The 18443-nt window shown below is 40.6% G+C and overlaps 1 protein-coding gene across 1 annotated transcript in view; it reads left to right on the forward strand.

The window, feature by feature from the left end:
• The window catches only part of ANKRD29 (ankyrin repeat domain 29), a 29380-nt gene that overhangs the window by 2027 nt on the left and 8910 nt on the right, over positions 1-18443 (forward strand). The window contains exons 2-6 of the mRNA XM_008928351.3: positions 3716-3826; positions 5679-5777; positions 7621-7719; positions 14356-14454; positions 17179-17277. Coding sequence (XP_008926599.1) covers positions 3716-3826; positions 5679-5777; positions 7621-7719; positions 14356-14454; positions 17179-17277 — 507 coding nt within the window. The remainder of the gene's footprint in view (positions 1-3715; positions 3827-5678; positions 5778-7620; positions 7720-14355; positions 14455-17178; positions 17278-18443) is intronic.

Below are 18443 nucleotides of genomic sequence, written 5' to 3' on the forward strand. Positions count from 1 at the left end.
GTAAGATATATTGCTATCTAATAAAGTACTCTTTGCTCCTAAGTATCACTAACCTTTTCCATCATATCATGCTTGATCCTGATTTCCAATTCTTCTTCTTAAAATTTTTCACTCAATTCCTCCTTTCCATTAGGACTGGATTGGAAACTAAGAAAGAAAACAGAATTTTCTTGTATTTTGACAGTAAAAGGAACACATCACTACCAGGGCTAGTGTTCTCTTTCTCCTCTCTTTTCTTTCTCTTTTCCTACTGCCTCTTTTCTTTCATCTGCAAGACCCCTGTTTAAGAACTGCACTCTTCCTCCTTAGCTGTTACCCCACTGTCACCTACCTTTTCTCTGCAAACAGCAAGTCAAAGGTAGCCCAGGGTGCTGGTGGTAACAGCATTTAAATTATATTTTTCCCCTCAATATTCCTGAGATAACACAGATATATTAGCACAATTTATTTTTTCCTGTATCCCTGCACAGAAATGGTCTTGTCAGATTTATAATATATATTTTCCTCTAGGCCATTTTTGAATAAGTATTTTTTCTAATGGCAATACAGCATGAATATAATGCCAGCTTTTCATCTATGGGCTCTTGTAAAAGCACACAAACAATCAAAATTAATAGAACAGCCAGAGTTTGAAATGAAGCTTTAGAGAACTTGATGAAGCGAAGGAAATTTTATCCTGAAAGTTGCTGATGCTGGAGTAAATGACATAATGAAACAAGCTATTTTCACCAAAGCTATTAACTAATCACTTTTTCAAAGGTTTATCACATTCTGTTCCAGACTGTCAGTGCTGAGGATCGGTTGTTTAGTTTAAGGATGCTTTGGGACCAGACTAGCTTTATAATAAGAATTACGTGAAAATTTTATCCGGTTAATCTTTTGAAATTCAACATTACCTCTCCCTAAGACGTATCTGATGAGAACAAGATTGAGTTCATAACTGAACAACAGCAGTCACATCCTGCAGCTTAAAACCCATTTATTGCTAAAAAATTATTCAATTATTTGAATTATTAATCCCAAAGTAGTGTCTTACATTTTGCCTATCAGTGATGTCAGTAGTGCTGATATCACCTGAAAGTGAAGAGCACAGAGGTGTAAATCCTTGTTTGAAAGCAGAAGAGAAATTGCCGCATGGTACTCAATGGGGCTGTTCTTTATCATCTGAATGACTTTGCACTTACCATTCACTTTAGGAGGTAAAATAGCTCAGATTTGTATTTGCTTATTTTAGTCTAACCACTGGATGGTTGATGGTGTGAGTGTGCTGTGTACTCTACTTTTGTACAAGGAATCCCCAGCAATGAGGGAGCATGAGGGGTAGAGAAGTACTAGTAGCAGTCATTGCCAATTGGGTTGAAAGCACCACAGGGAAAAATCTGTTTTTGTGTCCTTGACACACTGGAGAATTCTTCCATTCCTTGGGTCTGATCCAAAGCACAAGGACAAGTTTGCTGAAGAGCTACTGTAGGAGCTACAAGGGGTGGGGGGAGGCAGCAGGGGGTGGGGGGGGGGAAGAGGTAGGAATTTATGACTCATAAGGCTAAAGACTTTGGGCTTCTATTTCCAGCCCAAGGTAACACTGGACACTTAGTTCTTTTCTCTCCTCATGTGAACTGGTGAAAGCAGGTAAGGAGTTCCTAAATATTCATTCCAGTTCCTACCTACCTGACCAATGGAGGTGGTGGTGGTGTATGGTATGAATAATAAAATGCAGTTGCCCTTGTAGTGTAAACTGGGCTGGATTAAATAAATCTTTCCCTTTATGGATATATTGCCATACCCCAAAGCTTTCTAAACTTTAAGGGATAGAGTGAGACAATAACAGGTAAAGAATTTGATTTTCCATTCTGTAAGGTCTAAATATAATTCTTTTGCAATAGCTTTCCACTGAATATCATAGTGATACAGCCAATAAGACAATATTCCTAACTGCCAGCTCTATAAATAAGTTATAAATATCTGTCTAATAAATCAGAGGAAAAAGGGCAACATGGGCCACTGTGTGTTTGGGTCAGTTGTTTGCATTTACATAAAATTTTAGTGGTTGTAAGGCTAAAGATAGGAATACACTACAGCATTGCCTGCAAGGAGGATATAAACTGCAAGCTCTTCTTTGATCAACATTATCTACAGATTCTCCAGGGAAATCCATGAGCTATGAAGGGAAGATCAGAATTTAGCTTATTGGGCTTGCCAAAATATTCAGACTTCTGCAGCTATATGTGCTGGTACAAGAAATATTGTTATCAATTCATAGGAAGTGGCTTATAATTTATTGAATTGTTGGAACTTCTCTCGTCTCAAACAGCTGCCAATTTTCAAACCTATGAATATTAAAAATGCATCCCAAGGAAAGTGCTCAGTGCAGTGGACCTGAGATAGATTGAGATTCATGATTCGTCTTGTGTCTGCTGGTTTCTGCAAAGTTTATTATCTGTATGTCAGTGAAGGGAGCAATTTAAGCTCTGCCGTACGTGTGCATTTTAAGTATCAACTGTAAAATCATTAAATCCCGATTCTCTACCACATTACATGTGCGCACTGACATTTAGACAAGGAAAAGTGTCTATTACATTTCTGAAGCTGAATGATTGACTTTTATATCCACTCTGAACTCTCTTATCATGAAGGCAGGATTCACTGGAAGGCAAGGCCCCTGGATATTTTTGACTCTGTTTTTGGTATAAGTATCAGTGAAGTGATACTTTATTGCACTGTTGGTGGTTTGGGGCCTTATTAAAAAATCAGCATCATGAGCCTGCTCTAGGATATGTATAATTGCCATCACAGTGTTGTTTCTCCCTGTCACAGTGCTTACCTGTCAGGGCAGCATATTGGCAGCTGTCTGCATGGATCAGATTAGGAGGTTAAGAGCAAAGCCCATGGCTTTTTTTTCTGCCCTCTTCCTGTGCTGGGGCAGTGATACTTTGCTCCTACCCAGGAGAATTCACACTGTGGCATTGTTTCTAAGAGTAAGAAGGCCTCAAAAGAGTATTATATTACTATTATTTTGTTCAGCAGTGGCCTGTGTTATCTAGTTTTCAGAGTTTCTTAATTTTGCCTTTCATGTTGCCTTGCATACCTAGTAAATGAATCCAAAAGTCTATAAACAGCCAGATTTTAGCCTTTTTTCTAGCATCACCCAGGAGATATCACACATGCCCACAGTTACAGAGTGTTAATTCCAGGGAGGAGGCAGACCAAGCAGTCTAGGAAACACATGAGCAATACTTTTTGTGTATTGGGAGTTTATATACAGAAAAGAAGGAGATGACAGAAAGCTAACCTGAAAGCCAAGAGGATGTCCTGCAGCAGGACATGTCAGCAGGATGCTTCAACCTAACTGTGGCCAGCCCCACCACAGAAGCAAACAATACAGGTACCAATTAATATGTTGTTTTCTATGATGTCTCCCTGTGGTCTAGCATCATCATCTCTCATTACAGAGCAATCTAAGAGATATAGGCTGCCATGGACGTAGGGAAGACTTGAAACAACATGAGGTAGCACAGGAAGTCTGATCTCTTTAATTGCACAAAGAAATTAGATTAGCTTCCTTTCTGTGCTCTGGGCTTGAAAGAACAGCATGCTAAGCTGAAACTTGCCTGGCTTGAATGCAGAATGTATGCAATGTGTATGTTTGTCCAATGTATCTTCCAAAATGGTTTATTTCTGCTTTTTTTATTTTTTTTTCTTTCTCTTTTTTCACCAGAAAGAAACACCACTTGCCAATGCTGCATTTTGGGCTGCAAGAAAAGGAAACCTGGCTCTCCTCCAGCTGCTGCTGAACAGTGGGCGAGTAGATGTGGACTGCAAAGACAGCGTATGCACACAATGCACCTACACCCACACCACTGATTTTGCATCACTTTCCATAGTCCACTGTGCAGAGGGTGTGGTAGGAATCTAACATGAGACATTTGAGAGTCTTAAGGCACTTAAGGATGATTTAAAACCTTCTCTTGTCAGGAAGCAAGTTTGAAACTTAAGATCATGATTTACATCAGTGGCAAGGGGTTAAGAATTTGCCAGCATTCAAAAATGTGTCTTACACAGTTATTTGTGGGGCTGACATTTAAAACACAGATCCTAGCACCTCGGGCTTCTCTTTGCAAAGAAATGTCATTGTAGTAATAGATCACAGTAGAGAGTTAGCTCAATTAAGCCCAGGTAGCAATGATTCTGTCAGCTAGCAGAACTCCTCATAATTAGAAGAACTGGTGGTCTGCTAAATTCTTCCTCCTCCCCTCCAGTATCTCTGGACTGGGCACCAACATGAAGGCACAAGATTGCCAGTTGAAGAGGAGCCCAGACACGTGACAGAGAGATTTCATGGGCATTTTCTCACTGTAATTGACATGGGTTGAAATTAGTTTTGAGATTAGAAATGGGTTGATAACACGGATAACGACTATTTCTTTCTATTCTGCCTGTAACATATGGTGAGATACTTGATTGTGCTAAGCTGTGTCAAAGAGCAGGAGAAAACTGAGGTTGGGAAGTTCCAGGTTTCTTTCCCTTGGCATGGGGACTGACTGACATGGAGTCATGCCAGTGTTGTACAGGATTAGTGCCATTTCAAGCCTGAAACATGAACCTGCCACAGCTTCTCTCACTTTGAATACCCTCAAAGTGCAAGAGATTTTTTTAAGCACATTGACTTTAACCTATCTTTTCATTTTCATTTCATTTTTGCCGTGTAGGCAAGAATTTGTCCTACAGTACTTCTAGAGCTGGTGCTATGACTGTCCTTCTGCCAGGGAGGGAAGGATGTTCAGATGGAGGCTTGAAGTAAACAGGACAGAGATCAATGTAAAAAAATAAGGTCCACTACTGCTCATTTTTTCACAAAAGAAGACTAACTTTGGTCAAGAATTTTCACACTGCACTGCATTATTAATTGTATCAGACATACACATTTTCTAGACTAAATTATTTTTGTATAATTAAGACCACATGCTTCTTTTTTGCAATGTCACCTATTTCTTCTTTAAATTGAAATGGTGTGGGGGAATGTTTTAGAAGTATGAGTTTCATCCTTACATGCATATGGTTTTCGCATATTATCCATACACCACACACATATAACCTCAATCTTACTTGGTTCACTGGAACAGTGACCTTATAGTGTACTGAGGGAACATATTTCTGGACAGAAAGTTCTCTTTTATAATGTGAAGAGTCACAGAATGAGTTTGCTCTGATTGTTTGAATAGGGAATTAGTGTTCAAATCACCCAGCCCCTACTCCTGACTGTGACTCAGAATAAGTGACTCAGCTGAGTCACTCAGCTCCTGTGTCTAAGGTTATTCTTCTGGAAATGATGCAAAGATCTTTGGGATTCTGTGATTTAAAAAAGCCTGTGTATTAAAAAAAAACATTCTTTTTATTCTTGTGGCACTTACTGTCGGGCAATAAGGCAAAGTATTTTTATACATATCTGTTGAACAGTCAGGCCTTAACACTGCAGGCAAGTCTGTAATGTTTTTGCTTAAACACCTGCTAATTGCTTATTTTCAAAGTATTCTTGATAGTAGGTTTAAAATGATAGCAAGTTATTTGATGACCATAATCTTCCTTCAGCTTTTCAGAAGAGATGCTGTCTCTTTCAGACAGCCTGATTCATTGCTGTAGGTGTCTGTTAAAGGTACTGACTTATTTTTCCTTACCCCCAGCTTGGCACAACAGCTCTGATGGTGGCATCTTACTATGGCCACATAGATTGTGTACGGGAATTGGTGTTGCAAGGAGCAGATATCAATCTGCAGAGAGAGGTAGGAGAAGTTCTGCATTCAAACAGGGCTTGATTAAGTTTGTTGTTTGTTTATTACAAATAATAATAGACAGTTGTCTGTGGCTTTTTGCCAGTTGCTTCTTTGTCACTTGCTGTGCAGTGCATGTATAACAGGGTCTGTTCTCCTGACAGCATCAGAGAATCAGATATCTGGAGTTTATAACAGAAAATGAGATGCCAGAGGTACATTTAAAAATAACTTATCAAACATTTTCAGCACATATGGTTGGGGAGGGTCAGTTACACCTGAGATGTAACCCCCCCAGGTTATACCATTTATGTATTTGCAGTTTTACTTATTGGCACAATAATTTACAGCTCTCCAGATGGAATAAATGATAAATCTTTTACCTTTTAATTTGCATCCTGGTGGTTAAAATTGAATAGGTGCCATTGCTAGCACAGGGGTTATTTTGACTCGGTATGCTTTGGAGTTTCTGCCTCTTAGTCTGAGACAACTCATTTCTAACAATCACACAACTTGATCACCCATACTCTTCCCTACATCTCTGCTTTGCATTCAAGGCATCTCTTGCACCATGACATGCTTGCTTGTGGAACAGACATCAGTGACTCGTTTTGGGAAACGGCCTTTCACTCATGCTCCATGCAAATGGTTGTAAGGAGTACTTGCAGTTACTCTGGTCTGTGTGTTGGCTACACAGAGCAGAATTGCTCTGGGATAACCACAGTTGTACTGGTCCTAAGAGCAGCTTAAGGAGGACATGCAGTTACATGGGGTGGCAGCATGTAGTGCAGGACAGCAGTATGCTGGTTGCTCTAATAATACAAGCCAATGTTTCTTACTTTCCTTGGTTACCTGGAACTAGAGCATTAATCTCATGCTGACATCTGTAAGTTACTGAGTCAGTGAATGCCATGGTTGATGATATAAGTGTCTTTGCACTTACTGGCCTAAACTTGCTCTAATCATGATTGTCAGTGTCTTTCAGTGGGGTCCTGTTCTAACAAAACATATATTTAAACATGTGCCTTCCCCCAGGTAAATATTGCTTGGAAAGCAGCTACAAAAGAAAAAGTTGAGAACAGTTTTATGGAGCTGCTCATGAGTATCACTCAGGATATACTGATTCAACAAGCCAACAAAAAGAGAAACATTGAAAGCCTCCAAAATCACTCTGTTGCAGAAAAGGAGCAGAACAGATGAAGTTTAAGCCCTAAAGACCAATGGCATTGCTCTGCAATTAAATACACATACTCAAACCAGTGCTCTTGTGCTCTGAAGTTGTAGTGAAGCTTGGGGAAGTGAGTGCCCCATAAATGTGTCTCCAGGAGAAGGGGTTCTGAAATGGTCTAAAGGGGCCATGTGCTATTGTAAAGGGTTTTGGTACTGGAGTGAATTTCATGTGTAGCTCCCCCTTTCCTGCAACTTCTGTGTGGGATGAGAGAGCCCAAAGTCAGGAAAACCTGCGTGTCTTTTCTTTCTCTCTTTCTTCCTTCCTTCCCTATTTTCTCCCTTCAATCCAGCTATTAAAAGCTTACATAATGATTTTTGGGGTCTTGATTTGCTCACATGTTAATGACAGTATGTTACACAACTTCTATAAAATACGGGGTTTCAGTTCTTCTTGGATTTCACTCAAGTGTATGATGCTGGACAGATTTCCCAGTGCAATGGGAAGAAGACTGAGTTAAGATACCTAGTGTCCTCTGCAGTCCTCAAAATCATCATTCAGCTGATATTCAACTGATTGAGCTCAATACTTTTTCATTGGAAATGTATACTCAGTCCTTATTTGCATGTATATTCAGTCGGGTGTGTTATGTGTTTGGAGTTCTTTTAATACATTTTTCTCTTACAGTCAGGTGCAACTCCTCTGTTCTTTGCTGCACAACAAGGCCACAATGATGTAGTGAAGTTTCTCTTCTCATTTGGAGCCTCCACTGAATTTAAGAATAAAGTAAGATGATGGGTCTATTTTTGCATGATGATACATTCTGACAATCAAGGCTGTTTTTTCATATTCTCATGAAATATGACAAGACAGTGCTAAGATGATAAAAGGATTTCCTCACTTGAACATTTTCTGAGTAATATGCATAATGCAATACATTGTAAAAATATTAACTTGTGACTAGTTTTTATTACCTAGACTTAATAGCATAAGTTGATCAAAGATCTGTCCCTTAATAGTGATATCAGTCTTTCCTCTTAAGCCATCCTCCAATACAAGATCAAAGGGTCTTTTTGTACATGTTAGATATGATCTCAGTTTAGGTGTTTATGTACTTCACTTGCATAGACAGATATTCCATCTGCATTGGGATATCTCTGCGTACCACCATAGGATGCATAGGAGTATAATGGCTTCAGTCCTCCCTAAATTCCCATTTACCCATCTGTAAAAGAAGATGAAATACACCTCAGAGCTTTTATTTCTTTGTTCAGGCAGGTCCTTTTACAACATCTTAGAACAGTCAAAAATGCAGGCAGCAGAGCCTGGGTTCGTCACCCCTCATGGGGTGAACAGCAACAAGCACAGCAGTTCATCACTGACAGCAGTACATCAACTAAGTTTCTTTGTACAAGGTAGTACTAACACCTCTGCCTTCAGCAAACAGAACCAAAAGCAACATGTTTTCATTAAATATACTTGTCCTTGACATGCTAGCCACATCTTGAAGCATTCCCATAATCTGGGGAGGACACTTGCCAGTCACTTACTCTGGGACCCATAGCATTGTGTTTGAAGAAGGAATAGTTCTTTGTCCCACAGCACCCAATTTTTCAAGATACTCTAGGCTGTGATTTGAATGATTCCCTCAATCCATACCTGCTTTCTGCAGTCCCTGGAAATATAGGCTCTAAATACAAAGGAAATTGATGGAACACCAGAAACTCGATTCTTTATGCTCCAGAGGCTAAAAATCCTAAGGTTTTGTGGACAGAGTCCACACATACCCTTAGAGTAGTATTCCAGTACCCCAGGGAGCTATACTTGTGGTGAAAAGCTCTCTGACCACAGCAGCAATCAGTAATAAAAACATGAATGAAACTGTAGCTGTTTAACACAACAGCAAGTGCAGCTGTAAAACTTGGCAATGCAGGAGGTTGCAATGTTAAATACAGTAGCTGGATTTTAAAGTGCTGAATAATTTCTTCTGGGACAGATTTATAGGGTAAAACTGCACATTAAAATAAGCATTGCTTCTCTGACTTTTATTTCAGGATATAGGTGAGGCTAAGCAAGATTCAGAAAGGGAATCTTCCCTTGCATTCAGCTGGGAAGTCAGAGGCTCATACCTTGTTCTATCTAGGGGGACAATTACATTTTCACTGAATCTTTCCACAGCCTGTAAACTAGGAGTTTGGGAAGAGGCCAAGACTTGATCCAGAAGGTGAACAGCAGGCTTGAAATTGTCTGATCCTTCATGACAATATATGATCTTTTATGAAGCATGCAAAATATATCGATGTAAGACACTAGGGCAGAAAAAAGGGAGCGAAGATCTAAATTAAAAAGAAATATTTCTGCATTCAGCTGCTCCAAATGGCTTCCATCTTTGGACAAATGCAAATTTGGGCTCTTCTGTTGCTCACCTTGAAACTTTGCCTCCAGCTCCCCTTTTCCTGCCTACCTCTTCTTCTGAATCCAGACCTAACTTGGCCCATATGCCAGTCCTAAGCATCTTTTAAGCTGCAGGATGCTCTTCCTCTCCAGACCACAGCTTTTTGCCATTTCCACACAAGCTGGTCATAAGACAACACCAACTCCCACTGGACATAACATGAGAAACTGATGTGTGATGTGCATGTGAGGCTCTTTTCCAGTAGCATCACCCGACATACCTGTCCAAGTATTCCCTCCTTCTCATCCTTCTTCAAGAAGTGTATCGATCACTTCAGCACTCACGGTGTGACACAAGCTACAGTGCCTGAAAAGGTTCTCAGAAGCTGAACAAAGGATTGCTGAGTTACTATGAACCTGTGCCAGATGAAAGTGACACTTGTTTAAAAAGTTGAGGTAGATTATCACGTCCATGCTCTCTTTGCTGCAAGGATCTGCTCTCTCTGGACACTAGTATGAGGGCTTTGCTAAATACACCATTAATGCTGGGACCTATCCTGGATATTTTCATGTTCATTCTTTCACTCATTCCTTTCTTGGGTACTGCAGCTCTTTTGAAATGAAGATCTAGACACAGGAATCTAAATGTTTACAGCTTCCAGGCTGGACTTTGGTAACCCACTGAATTTTTAGACTGAGACTGGGTGAGAAACTAACTACTTTGTGCAGCAGTGTGCACTTGAGCAGGAGGCATTAGTGAGATGTAGTGCATTGACAGTGCACATCTTCCATTGGCCTGCTAGTGTGGTTTTGTATCAGTCCAATTTTCTGATTCAGTAATGTGGTTTTCATAGCCTGGAATTATTCCATTGTTCTCTTAAGAGGTGACCAAGGTAACAGGCTCCTCCATCCCTCTCAAACCCCAGAAACAAATAGTTGACAAAATATGCCTTTTCAGGTTAGAGATAAGGCATTTTCTGACTAAGACATTCAGTTGGGAGCAGCACTGGAAAAGGTATGGCTGATCCTGGTTGTTTTTAAAGGGCACTGCAAAACGGATCAATTTGCAAAGAATATATATATGTCTATTATAAATGAAGACGTGGAATTAAAATAAGAAAAAAATTGAATGTATCTTAGAAAACAGAGATTTTAAAACAAAGAAATGCAAAGCCCAACACCTTTTCATGCACTTACCTGTAAATTGTAATTACTATATTTGTTACTCATATATGAGAGTGCTGGAGAACTGTCTTAATACAGGTGCGCAATTCTTGTTACCCCTTGTGTCATTAGAGTTGATATTTACTATGGCAGGCAAAGCAAGCATTCTAACACAGTGTAATAAAATAATTAGCAATAAAAGCTGATGTTGTAAAGAGAATGGATAGTACTACTGAAGGTTAATTATTATATATATATATATAAATCAATAATATTATTCTGCATTGTCCCAGTCTGGCATCCATAAAAGTATGTAACATAGATTGAAACTTTTTTTCTTTTATTCCAATACATGTTATAAGCATGTGGGTTCTTAAAAGGATTTGCATAGTGGCAAACCCTTGTTTTCTGAGCAGTACTGCGGGTCAAGCGGTATGTTAGAGGCTATTTTGCAGCAAGTAGTGATTGCAGAAGATCAGTTCCCCTCCCCTGTAGCATATTTCAGAGATGGTAAAACAACACGTAATTCTAAGCTACTTTCAGGCGACGATGACAGGCGAAGGAAGGGTAGGCAAATAGACAGTGGTCTTACTGAGTGCTGCTGTTTCAGTTACTTACATTGGAGATTGGCGGCTGCTGTTATGTGCTGTCAGTGGGGAGGACAGACTGGGCGTAAGAAAACTGTTTTCTGGGGAAGAATTACAGAGGTAGCTGAGAGAACTGGCTCCTATCTGAGCTGGGAGGGTTTGCCGTGCAGGAGTAATAGAAGCTTCATTGTGTCAGGAACACAGGATATGAGCATGACATGAACCCAAGGCCACGTGCTTTCTCTCAGAGGCTGCACCAACAGCCTCCTGCCCACTGCACAAGGGCGAGTGCCCCGGGAGTGCCTCAGTACTTGCTCACGTGTCCAGCTCCCACTTGCTACTCTGCTCAGAGTTTCCAAGAAGCTTGCCAGTACCAAAGATGCTGCTTCAGCTTTTTACTTGTCTCAGCTGAAGCCAAAAAGGAAAAAGGGAATCACGTGGCTGAAAGGGATGTTAAAACTCTGTAATTTACTGGTTTTTTTCCCCCCCATAACTTATCTGCTTTCCCATGGTACTGTAAAACATTGGGGTGTCCAGCTACAGCCTTCTGGAGTAAAGTGTAAGAGAAAGCCAAATGGAAGCTCAGTAGGGTGATAGGGGGACTGAGTTTTCTCCTTCTAAGAAACAATGGACCTTTACACTGTTTGACAGTTCCTTGATTTAACTAAGTGTTGTCTTACCACATGGTCAGTGGAAAAGATTCCTGCCCCCAACTTGCCTTTATTACAGAAAGATCTATATCTGCTTTTTCACAGTGGTACCCCAACTTAGAGCATGCAGAGGAATCCCAGTCCCTTCTGCTGAATGTATTCAGCTTCGTACATCAGACATGCAGTAGAGCAGGTCTTTGAGCTCAGTTGTCCTCCTGATCAGGGACCAAATATTTGAGCCAAGAAGTTGTTACCCAGTTCTTTCTGACACAGTAAATATTTGACTCAGAGTGGACAGATGGAACTGGGAACCACCCAATACTTTTTTTCTGACCCCTGGACTCTGATCAGGCTGATCTAGGAAAACTTAGTCCCTCTAATCTGAAAGATCCAAATGGTATATTCTAGAATTAGGTTATTATTTGAAAAAAAATGTCTCTGTCTAAAACTGTTCACTGGATTGAACCAAACACTTGACCAGGATCTCCATTTTGAGTCACTTAGGCATCTCTTGGGAGGTAGTATTGCCTTTCTTAAACCCCAAGCTATCACATCTCCCAGGATGGGATCACACATTTGGATTCCAAGCTGGTCTTTAACTCTGCCATGCTAACTGTGGTTGCTTTGCAGGCTTGTCTTTTATTTGGGACCTGTCATTTGGTTCCCTACAGAAATTATGGTAATAACCAGTCAATCTTCTAAAAATAAGAAGAGTTTATTGAGAACACAAAAATTTTAGAAAACAAAAGCCAGATCATAAAATAATAAACAAATATTTCCCATATGCAACTCACTGAGCATGCCTATTTACCCTCGATACAGGAAACCTCAACATTTTTAAGGTTCATAAAACTCATCCTTCCCTGCCTCTCCACAGAGAACCTCCAATCTGGGTATCATAGTTTCTCTTCTTAATTCACTAACCTTTCTCTCTCAATTTCCTTCGGGAGGAAGAGTCTTTAAAAATGTCTGGGTTTTGTTTGTAGCCCTTTGATCTGGTAAGTCACCACTCAGGCAAAGAGGCTTTTGGCTGGTTGGAGACGGGAAACAGGTTTCACAAAGCTATTAGCTTTTCCATTGTCTTTTAAGTGTGTATAAGGTGTTTTTTAATCCAGGAACAATAGTGATTGCTTTTGTGTTTTGTTCCAGCAGCTCCTATTAAATTACAGTAGTTTAATTTGGCAGGAATGTCTAATGTCTCATTGTATTTATAGAGAAACTTAACTCCACTGACCTGATTACACACTGTATTTACTCAAATAATCCAGAATTAGTAGGCAATCCTTAGACTGTCACACAACAGCCTTACATCTGTGATTTCTCTGACACTCAAGCGTTCTTTGTTTTTCAATGTTGTAGGGAGGAAGGGTAAATATGAGGTTTTGAGAATAGCTATAAACAGTGCCCGTGGGTTGTTTCAGTCATGTCAGAGCTTGAGTTTTCATGAGGCTAATATAGCCGTGAAATAGCACCACTGATTAATAAATTTGATTGGCACTTCTCATTATAAAAGATCCATTTAGGCCATTCAAGCTGTAACTGCTTTTCTGGATATCTGTCTACGTGGAAAATTTCAGACAAAACTTTATAGCTATTTCAGAGAACAAGTTTGAGGCAAAACACAGTCATGTGGCCACATTAATAACAGCTCTAGAAACCATTTATCTGAACTTTAGATAGCTTATCTTGTGGAGGAGAGGCTAGAGACTGGGAGAATGCAGGGAAGGAGAGAGAAGACCTGTAGTGTGGATGTTTTGGGCTGTGCATCATCTTTGCATGATGGCATGGTTCCATCCCAGGCAGAAGAACTTCCCTTCCATATCAGTGTCAGAAATACTGGTAATTTTTGAATAGGTCACAGCACACTTAAGATGGCAAGACCTATGTTTGCTATCTCATTTGTTTCAGCTGGTTCAGAGTCAATTGCCAGCAACTCTGAGGTGCTTCCATTCTCAGATGACTCCCAAGAGAGTGCCTCTACGAGCAGGATTTAATGCATGTGCCTAGGTCTCCCTTTAGTGGTGATATGCAGCAACTATAGCTGGCTGGGATTGATCCTACCTGCAGGGATTGTTTCTTAAGCAGAGGTAACAGGATCATAGGTTTGGTCCAACTCACACTTCTACAATCAGCTAGCATACTTTAAAATGCTTCCCCCTCCCCCCCTACTTGTCTTCAGTCCAAAAATCCACAGATGAGAGGCAGGACACAACAGGGCACAAGGTTCTGGCCAAAGAAGAGCAGATGATCCATAGGCTTTGGAGCAGGGGAAAGGTGTGCTGTCCTTCCATCAGTGGAAGAGCTTGGCAGGCACGAGGGATTTGGCTGTAAAAGCAAGAGACATGGCGGCGCTTGGAGTTTTGAAGGGAACAAAACTTCTAGTGGCAAAGCAGAAGATGAAGAAAAAACCCAGAATTTTCTTAGTTCCTATCCCTCCCTAAAAAAACTCGGGAAAAATAATGACAGAGCCAAGTTTAAAGATTTATGTGGCAAGACTTGGTATTAAAATTATGAAAGATTCAGTAGCTAGTCACTATAAAACTGCCGTGAGCCAAATTCTGAAAAGCCTTAAAGCCTTTGGCACGCGCCCTCTCACCTGGCTGTACCCACTCTTTGCTTTTTCACAGGATGGAGGTACAGCTCTTCTGGCTGCCTGTCAGTATGGGCACGCAAAAGTAGTGGAAACTCTGTTGAAGCACGGCGCCAACATTCACGATCAGCTCTACGTGAGTTATTTGACACACATAATATTGACAGTGATGGTGGTGGAACAAATGTGCTGTTGGTTGGACAACAGCAGACACTCTGGCTCCAGCACAGAGAGGCATTTGCCAAATGTTGTGGTTTTATAGTACTCTGCCCTTCTAAGATGTGAATTTTGTTAACTGTCTGCTTTTCATGATGCTGAGAGAAGTAGCACAAAATCACAAAAGGTGCTTTGGCTGCCTTTTGGTTTGGTATCTGTATGAAAGACATGTACTAAATCTGGGTCTGAATTATGTTGTTTGGTATTTGTGAATCTCCAGTTTGCCAGTGTTTTGGGCAAAGAATGGTTAAAGTGGCTGAACTGATGTTATTTAGTTGACTTTTCAGAAGGTTGGATTGAACCAATGAAGCTCTGGATTTAATTTACTCCAACAGAGACACAGATAAGTCGAACTTTTCAGCATTCAACAGAAATGAGTGGCAGATTTTCCCTCTGCTTCCCACCACTCTTTCCTACCCCAGGGCACTCAAGACTGACAAAGAGGAAGTTGTTTCTCCGGGATATATGAGTTTTTTCAGCTGTTTCCACTGGCTTTGGATCTGCAGGGTGCTGTTGCACTCTCAGTTCCCATCTTAGGGGCTTCTGACTGCAGAAGTCACCAGTGCACTGGGGGCTGTGCACTGGGGGTTAGGGGCTGTGCACGGTCATATGGGGGGTCCCCATCTTGGTGCTGCCCTCACCCTTTATTTATAAAGAAGGCTGTTCCTCCCTTTCTGCTGTGCAAATAGCAATTGTCTTTCTAATCTGAGGGCAGTGATTCATACCTCTGTACGGTAATCCCAGGGGTTGCCACTCAGTTTAAAAATAGCTGTGCTGCCACACCTGCAGACACTTACCCAGAGGTGAAGGCAGTAAAATAACTTCCTTGTTAGTCTCCTGGAAATGAGCTATATTTGCAATTGGATTTAGAAATATATTTTTATTGCTCATGGATATTGGGCAAAGCCAGTCAGAAACAGCTCCTTAAGAATATAAGAGCACAATCTCTTGAAAATAAGTGTTTTGTGGGACATGGCCAAGCTGCATTTGCAAAGTGGTATCTGGATGGCAGTTTCACTGGCAGGCAACCAAATGAGAGGGATTTCCAGCATGCCTTTGGATACTCCTCCCAGAACCATTGAGATCTATGTTTTAGTCTTAAATAGACTCAGGTGAGGGTTCAAGAGGGCAGAAGACAAGAGAATACCTTAATTAAATAGTATTTCTTGCAGAACTATGTTATAGCCTCAAGACAGCTTTCTCATTGCAGTATCAATTCAAACCAAATAGGTGTCAGGAAATGCAAGATTCTCCATCTTGATTGATGCTACAATAAAGACCTTTTTTAATATTACACAACCTTGTTTACTTTTTAAATTGAAATGTTCTCACTATATCTGTCTCTGGGGGAAGCCTGCAAAGGCTCTGATACCATCACCCTTTTTCTCACATAGCAACCAGAGAAAACAGCCCCTCACAGAGCGCAGGGGTGTGCATTTATAGTGCCAGTAGACACCTCTTTTGTTTACCAGGACATTTGTCTTGCAATCAATGTCAGACACTCTAAATTCAGTCCCTGGGGCGTTATATTCAGCTCATGCTTCACCAAGTCTGTGCTGAGTTTTGCAGGAAGAGGAGTAGCTAAGCACTCTTTCTGCAGACAACAGCATTCCGTCCCAACTTGGTGATATGCCAGTGAGGTCAACAACAGGCTTTCATTAAAATGCCCTATATTTTGTGATAAGCATCTGCCTGAGTTGGCATGAGATGTGTACTTGCACATCTGAGATGCAGTGAGGGGGTTCATTCATGTTTCTATTTAAACTAAGTGAGTCTCAGCTTCTGGAAAAACTTGCCCGAGCACGTTCTGTGCTGAGTGCTGTGGATATAGGATGGGTAAACACCTGTTCCACCCTCAATACAGATTTCTATTTCTAGTTGGTTGGATGGATTATAATGCTGTTTGAATATGTTTCATCAAAAAAACTTAATGAAATACGACTTTTAAATTTTCTTCCCAGGGGAGAAGTTTCTGTGAAGTCAAATTCTGAGAACATCTGCACATGAAAGACATATTGAAGAAAAATAAAATCCTGTATTTGTTCAAAATTTATTCTTTCACAAGCTTTTTGTAGGAAAATTCTGGTTTCTAATAGGGCTATGAAATACTTTTAGATTGCTATATTACAGGTGAAGTCTCTTCTACACGATGTGCCGGAGCAGTGGCATGGTAGTTGCTGGGGAAAGACAGGAGTATGGCACAGTCTTTACTCCTTCAGCCTCAAGAGCAGACTTCAGTGTTGAGAACTCCAGTTTTGCAAAGTACTTGAACATGTTTTCACCATGTGTCTATGTAGCAGAATACTTTGCATGAGCATATAAAAGTTAAATGAACCTATATTGCTATACAGGAATTAATTTCTAGTTATGTTGATCAGTGCTTCAAAGAACTACACTCTTAGTATTCCAGACCCAGGATTTATAGCTCAGTTTGATATACTTGCGTATACTGAATGAAAATGTTACCGTAGTTTATTATGAACTAGACTTTGGATTTTGATAATTAGTTCTTAAGCATGGCTTTTTATCTGCTGTTACACAGCATACTGACTCAAGAATGAGAACTTGATTCAGTTTGATTTGGTTTTGTGTAGAAAAATGGCATCATTTCAACACGATGTAAGGTGGCTGTGTTTGTTCTTAGGATGGAGCTTCTGCAATTTTCCTGGCGGCACAGGGAGGCTATCTGGATGTCATCCGACTGTTGCTTTCTTCAGGAGCAAAGGTTAACCAGCCACGGCAGGTATGCTCAACACCTCAGGGTTGGCTGGCTTCTAATTTTTTACAGTTATGAAAAATTAACACTGCAATTTTGTCCAGGCATTAGGTTCCCATGGAGGTGTTTCACAAGAAGGCAGTTCGTGGCTGTGCCCACATTCTGTGTTTTAGTTCAGGTTGGTAATGTGATTTTGAAGTGAGTATCTCAGTCATTTCTGCTCACACACAAACTAGACCATTTTTGGAAGAAGTGAAACTGAAAGCTCTGTTCCAGGTCTGCACCCCTTGTGCTTACACCCCATGAGTCACCACCCCTAGAGGTATTTAAAAGACGTGTAGATGTGGCACTTGGGGGCATGGTTTAGTGGTGGACTTGGCACTGCTGGGTTAACGATTGGACTCAATGATCCTAGAGGTCTTTTCCAACTTAAAGGATTCTGTGATTCTAAAACAGATCAAACCACTGACTGCTCATTTGAACAGGTTTGAACTACGTGCGTGTTTGGGCCATGGACTAAACTAAATCAAAATAAAGCTGTATATAATAATATAAGGGCCTTGCACTACCTTTTGCAACTACTGATCCCTTTGTGTGGTACCATGTTACCTGTGAAGGTCTACACAGCCTACCACATCCGTGATTTCTTTTGGAAATCCTTGGAAAAGCTTTTGAAAATCATGAATTCTAGTAGGAGTATATTATCTATATATTGAAATCTCCAGGGCTTCAGTTCTGTGGCTTTGATGTCAAACTTGATCTTTGACAAAAGCTTTTATTTTTAGTTTTACTTTTTTGTTTGTTTGTTTTACTTTCTCATCCCTGTGCACTCTGAAACTTGAGCATGAATGTTACCTTCATCTCTGGAAGTTCTTGATACATGTGGAAAGCCTTTCTCCCCATTTCCAGCTAGTTAGTCTAGTGGGCTTGAACCTGCAAACACATATGACCAGTGGCAGCCATAAGCATGAAATTAGCTCCTCTGCAAGCAATGGGGCTATTGTTTGATCATTAAGTGATATATCTGAGCTAGATTTGTGGCTAGTTCAGAGGTCCCTGCTAGGGGGTTAAGGGCTGGATCCACTGTGCATCGCTGGATGCTGGTGTTAGATAAGAGTGCAAAAGGCTTTCAAGGTGTTAAACTAACCATGGGATAGGAGAGCATGCATGGTGTACAGAAACATATATAAAAG

The sequence above is a fragment of the Manacus vitellinus genome, unplaced genomic scaffold, assembly GCF_001715985.3.
Source record: "Manacus vitellinus isolate BGI_N305 unplaced genomic scaffold, ASM171598v3 scaffold_1_pilon, whole genome shotgun sequence".
Taxonomy (NCBI): Eukaryota; Metazoa; Chordata; class Aves; order Passeriformes; family Pipridae; genus Manacus; species Manacus vitellinus.